Below are 6,079 nucleotides of genomic sequence, written 5' to 3'. Positions count from 1 at the left end.
CCGCCCCCGACGCACACATTTAGGGCCAAACTGGGTTCTGCGGGACAGAGAAAGAGAGACTGCAAAGCTGAAAGTTAAAACAAAGGGGTCTCGTGTTTCCCACGGAGCAGTAGTAGGCTAGTCAGGGCAGGGAAAAAGTGAAGTCCTTAGTAAGTGTGGGAAGAAGGAAGAAAACCAGTTCAAGACGGAGAGGCAGGGACTTTCGTTCAGAAATTCGTCTACGCTTGGAACAGGAAAAATTGACTCTTCCTTTCACATCTGTCCGATTATTTCGGTTTATTTATATCTGATGGGGAAATATCATCTTCTCCCTCGCCTCCCTGGAAACAGGAAAAGCAGTAGTAGCTCTTTCCTAAGGGATAAGCTTTTCTGCCGCCGAAAAGAAGCGCTGCCCGCGGGATGCGGCGGCGGCCGGCGGGGCGGGGGCTGCTCCGGGCACTGCCGCTGCCCCCTCGCCCGTGTCCGACAGAGCCTTAGAGAGCCTCGCAGGTCAGGCTCGTGTTTCGGGGGAACCCTGCGAGGCGCGGGAAAGGAGGCCCGATGCCGCAGTCACACCCGCATAGCGTTGGGACTGAGCAGAGACCGTAAGGTCAGCTTCCGAAGCAGCCTGCTGGGCCGTTCCGCCGCCATAAAGTCCTTAAGTAACCTTGCATTAAAAACACAGGGGGAAAAAAAGACAAGGGAAAAAAAATATATTAAAAAAATCCTTCTTTGACACGGTTCAGTAATAAAACAATCGAAAAAGTTAAATCTCTCCTACTCGGGCGCTCCAAGAAGGGAGCTCGCAATTAGCTGCAAAATCCCTTGTGAGTTAATGACCTAATTTGTGAAGTATAAATTCACGAACTGTCTTGCTTTCTTCCTTTTTTTTTTTTTTTAAATTTTTTTTTTCCAATTTCCTGGACCTCCGTGGAAATGTCTTTATTTATTTTTTATAATACACGAAAGCTACAACTGGGACTCTTCACAATATTGAAAGAACAGAAAAGACTCGCTTGGGTACCCTTGGCTTTGTAAATAACTGCTTTGCCAATAGATGGCATAGTGTCCTTTCCACTGTGAGGAAGCTCCGTTTCCCCTTTTATTTACCTGTCTTGTTTGTTTTGCTTGCAGCATTTTTTTTTTTTAACGTGTAAACGTCGCTTTGCATTTCCTTCCCCAAAGTACAGAAAACATAGATATCTTTAAAAAGGTATATTGCAAAAATTAAAATTACAGATGTAATACATACTGTGAAACCTATAAAAATGCGTTTACAATGGTTACTTAAAAAAGAAATTTATAACTTTCATATGTACCTTACTCGTGCAATATGCAACTGCCATATGTTTCCTAGTTCCATAATTCAGTTTTTCCTGGACAGCTGGAGCAGGTAGTACTTCTTAAAGTACATTTCGTGTAATATGAGAACTAGCCCTGACTAAAGAACGAGGGTTGCCATAAAAAGACACAAAGCCTGTTTAAAAAATGTTGTTTAACTACACATTATTTCTTACAATGGTATGATATAAATGTTCTCGTAGACCCGCGTTATGATAGAAACGGGTTATACTGTATCTTTATATTGCTGAAATCCCAGCTTCGCAAACATAAATATTTCCAATTAGTGACTCTACCCTAAACTACAGTGATTTAAAGCTACCTGATTTAATTTTATTCCATACATGTTTTCATTTTTTTCCCTCAGACAATAATGAATATATGAGCTAAATTTATAAGAAATAAAATTTTATAAATAAAAAAGTAAAGCCAGAGGTTTCTTCAACCCTCGTTTAGTGTTTGCAAATGCTTATTTTGTGACTGAAGTAATGAAAAGGCTATTTTAAGAAATCGTTTGTCTGAAACGAACAATAAATTTAAGTGGGAGAGGCGTATTGAAGACTGGAAATTTCCTTAAAAATTATTCATACTCGTGGCTGCGTAATTAGGAATTAAGTTAGTCATATAAGCGCTGTAAAACGCAATCACCAGAATGTTTATAATTTTAACACGGATGCCTTTAAACTGTGTTTTCAATGCTCTAATGTAGTTCCTCAGCATTTTCACCCGTCCGGAAAGCCGGTCGGTTGGCTGAGAGTTTATTTCCGTACGCTGATCTTATTTATACACCGCAGCAGGGGAGCGACGATTATTTTTCCCGAAGTTTTAAAACGAGAGCGGAGGCTGCGGGGGTAGCGCGGGCTGAGGACAGCCGGGCCGAGGGGCTCAGCGGGCGCATGGGGAAAGGCCGGTGCCCGCCGCTCGGGGGATGACGCGCTCCTGCCGCCGGACCGCGCGCCCCGTCGGCGGCTACGGCGGGCTGGCCCCGACCCGTTCGCCTCATTCGGTGCGCGGCCGTCCCACGGCGTTCAAGTGGGAGCAAAACTTGCCACGCCGCCTGGATGAGCCCTCCCCTAACCCCACTCGCGGCGGCTGTTTGAGGGCCGCCGTGGCCACGCTCCTGGCAGGTTGGGCTTGGCTTCGGCTAGACCGGCGACAACCGCAACGAGGCTACCCGCGGTTCAGGTTAAAGCTGGGTGACCCCAGGCGACAAAGGGCTCTGTGCGCCATGAGAGCGCTGGGACTTCCCCTCTCTTCTCCGGCCCTGTTCCCTTATCTCGGCTCCTGAGCTGGGAGCACCGAACGGGATGCTGCACGCTCTGTGGTCCTGGAGGCTGGGTACAGAGCGGCCTCGTCATCAGCTTGTTCTGGGACCCGTCAGTCGAGCTATGTAGCTTGAACCAGGGGAGTCTCAAGTGTCGGGAAACAGACCCCGCTCCCTCTCGTTCCAGCTCGGCGGCAAAGCTAAAGCCCCTTGGGCGGGCGCACGGGGGCTGTGTTCGGAACAGGCCCCGGGACGAATACCAGGGGGTTGCCCGATGCCGCCGGGGCACTGCGAGCCTGGGCCCGGCCTGGGATCCGCCGGGATCGCCCGCGCCCTGCGCTGCGAGCCGCGCTCCTTTTGCGCCCGAGGAAGGTGACGCGCACAAGTGGGAGCAGGGCCGGGCCGTTCTCATCGGAAAGCAATAAAGAGCCCCGCTGCCGCTCCGGACGACCCTTCCTGGCGGCTCCATAGTGCCACCTCTTCTGTCGGGCTGCAGCCCACCTGGCAGCGGGGAAAGCAGCCCGGCCGCAGGATCCCAGGTGGAGCGGGACATGACTGCTCCAGGGAGCTTTCCTGCCTCTTTTAAATTTAAGCCATGCTTGACCTTCTCTCAACCCTTTTGAGGGTCATCTGTATCGCTGGGACAGTCGCTCTAGGCTTGCTGTTCACCCCGTTACAGAAGAGCTGGAAGTGCTAATTGGCCCCCGACACGCGCTCAGCCGCAAGCAAGGGCAAGGGAGAGGGACGGGGGCGAAGGTGCACTTGGGATGTACAGAAACAGGGTTTACAGACTACTCTCTCACCGGCACCTATAATTTTCCCTGCAGTTGATAATGCTTGAGTGACTAGCCGCCGTCAACTCCTTGCTGTCACTTTTACACGCCACGTCTCCTTAGGGCAAAGCGATTAGGCTCACTTGGGGGGCGGAGGGAAGAAGAGGCTAATGATATAAATATGTTTTCCTTAGTGACCGCTTCTATGGATCCCTGCTGGGTAGTTAGAGAAAATCGTATCTTTGAAGGGGAAAGGACGCTGTGGATACTTTACTGTCTGGTGGCGCCCGGCTTCACTGTTCGAAAAGATCTGCAAAAATCACACTGTGACTGGCAGAACACGGCCATAACCTTCCTGTAAATGTGCCTCAAGATTTTCGAAGAGAGGACAGGAAAATATCTTTCTGGCGGAAAGCAATGTATTTTTTCCTCTGAAGTCTAAATATGTGACTCTCCTGCATCAAATAGTCACTGCTTCACAAATTGTCTAAAAACCCAGACTGCATTTTAAAGTCCGGAAATAAAAGTAACCCCAGAAAGGTGTTTTGGATATATATGTATTATTCCATTAGCAGATCACTATATATATAGATTCTTCTCTCTTTCATCATCCCGTAAAAAAATTAATCGGACAGACATATGGATAACAGGTTGTTCGATAAATTTAAATCCAGTTATTTCAAAAAGTCAAGAAATGAGAGCAACATGCCACATAGCAACCTACAGAAATCTAGGGAGGAGTAAAAAAAAAAAAATCAATAGCAAGGGACATTCCTCTAAAAGTAAAAACAATCCGGGCGATCTGTCCATCCGCCGTAGAGCGGGCAGGCTGCGCGCACCCCGCTGCGCGGCGTGGAGGGGTGCGGAGAGGTGCGGAGCAAGGGGTCAGGGTCTCCTCGGCGGGAACGCGGGGCGGCTGGCTCTAGAGGGAGGGAAAAGAATAAAAAACGGGCAGGATCAGCAACTCCGTGCCCAGAGGCTTTTACGGGATCTCCGCGGCACCACCGCCGCCTCGTCCCCGTCCCTGCCTGCGCGCCGCAGCCTCCCTCCGCCGGTGCCGTGCCGCGGAAAGCCCAGCGGAGGAGCGGGGCAACTCGCCCCTACGCCGGCAGGTCCCGGCTGCCGCTCGGGGCCGGCCCCGCACTCCGCGCCCGCGCCGAGTCTCTCCAGTAGCTCAGCCTCGCCCTAAAGCCCCCGTGGCCCCCGTCGCTCGCACCCGGGCCCCGCCGCCGCGGAGCGCGTCCTCCTCCTCCCGCGCTCCTCCGCGCCGCTCCGCGGGGGTCGGTACCTGCTCCCGCGGGCCTCGCCGGGGCCGTCGCACCGGTGGCGATGGCGTGTGTGGCCCGGCAGCCGCGGGCGGCGGGAGCGCTGAGCGGGGCGGCTCAAGGCACCGTCGGAGATGGGCGGGAGGGCGAGGAGGCTGCGGGAGCGCCCTCAGACAGATAACATCCATTTCCTTCCTTCCTCTCCTCTATCGATCTCATCTCCACCGCCACGGCGTTTAAACTCCTGCAAGATCCTCTAGCTTAGCACGTTTCGATCACTCTCGCACATCTGATTTCCTTCAGATTCAATCGCGGCTGGAAAAGCAGAGCAGACAGACTTTAGACCACGGAACAGTTAATATGTCCCAGATTTAATGTAAAGATAAACTAACTCCACAGCACTGTTCGTCGGTGACAGGCATCAAGTATTTTCTGCTCTCCTATCAATTCAGAGCGACAGCAACTGCAGGGCAATATTTTTCGTAGTGACGAATTTTTCTCAGACAAGTTGCCATCTCTTCCAATGTGGAGAGAGTTAGTGCTCCTACGGTGGTTTCGTTTCTGTTTTATTTTTTTCTTTAATTAATTATCTTTCTGTCACATACCTAATTTTTCACATCTGGAAAGTACTTTTACAATTTTAACGCTGATAACCTTATTCGAAGGGATAATTTATCTCTAGGGTATATTTATTAATCAGCCCATTCCTCGCAGTCTCTGACGAAGCAGCTATTGAAATTAGCGATAAATTTGCATTTTACGGGTAGGTAAAATGCGATAGTGGAAACGGTTACGTCTCTTAAATGGCAGCTATTTCCGTTTCAGATTACGATCAGAAATCTCAGCTGTGCCACTCGACGGCCCGAACAGGACCTCCAAGGCTGTGACACAGGCGAGCCACATCACGAATTTCCTTCTCTCCGTTGCCCAAAACAGAACGAGTTTGGGATCCTAGTCCTCTAATCAGTGAAATTTTCCCCATTGATTTTTTTTTTTTTTTTTTTTTTTTACAGCTGGAGGATTTCTATTCTGTTTCTTTTAAGGGAGCACGTCATTCCATTTAGTTCAGAGTATTCAAAAAAAAAAAAAAAGCCAGAAAAAAAGCCAACAAAAATCTTACTAATCTTACTAGCTTTTTAATTTCCCTGGATATTCAAAGGAAAGAATATCTGCTTCCAAAACTTTAATAGTTTTACTCACTGGAAAGATACGAAAGAGGATTTTCCCTGTAACTATTTTATGCACCTAAATATGATTATTACTAAAGTTGCTGCGGCTGGATGCATCGATGTTCATACAAGGTTCTGTTTAATTCTCGTTTTATTGAAGCCTCAGCGCTAATGGGCTGGGTTTAGCGGAGGTTGTGGATGCTACGCCGGAACCTCAGTGCAGCCAGAGTTTGAGTAACAAATGCGATGACTCTCCAAGCGCAACAGTACCAGCAATAATTCCTAATT

The 6,079-nt window shown here is 49.4% G+C and overlaps 1 protein-coding gene across 1 annotated transcript; it reads right to left on the bottom strand.

The window, feature by feature from the left end:
• Positions 1–3,995: 3,995 nt before the first annotated feature.
• Positions 3,996–4,858, bottom strand: LOC131577966 (uncharacterized). The gene is made up of 2 exons (XM_058836258.1): positions 4,646–4,858; positions 3,996–4,279 (listed from the first exon to the last, which is right to left on the bottom strand). The coding sequence occupies exons 1-2, from the start codon at positions 4,808–4,810 to the stop codon at positions 4,088–4,090; spliced, it is 357 nt and encodes a 118-aa protein (XP_058692241.1). The 5' UTR covers positions 4,811–4,858; the 3' UTR covers positions 3,996–4,087.
• Positions 4,859–6,079: the final 1,221 nt, after the last annotated feature.

This window comes from Poecile atricapillus, chromosome 3, assembly GCF_030490865.1.
Source record: "Poecile atricapillus isolate bPoeAtr1 chromosome 3, bPoeAtr1.hap1, whole genome shotgun sequence".
NCBI lineage: Eukaryota > Metazoa > Chordata > Aves > Passeriformes > Paridae > Poecile > Poecile atricapillus.
Note: the sequence above shows the minus strand (reverse complement) of the source record. Positions and strands in the feature narration are given on the sequence as shown.

Bases quoted from the DNA above. Each gene is read 5' to 3' on its own strand.
- LOC131577966 (XM_058836258.1), bottom strand. From the start codon at position 4,810: ATGGATGTTATCTGTCTGAGGGCGCTCCCGCAGCCTCCTCGCCCTCCC. The intron at 4,280-4,645 runs GTACCGACCCCC...CCCTCCCTCTAG, and splicing joins GGCGAGGCCCGCGGGAGCAG to AGCCAGCCGCCCCGCGTTCC.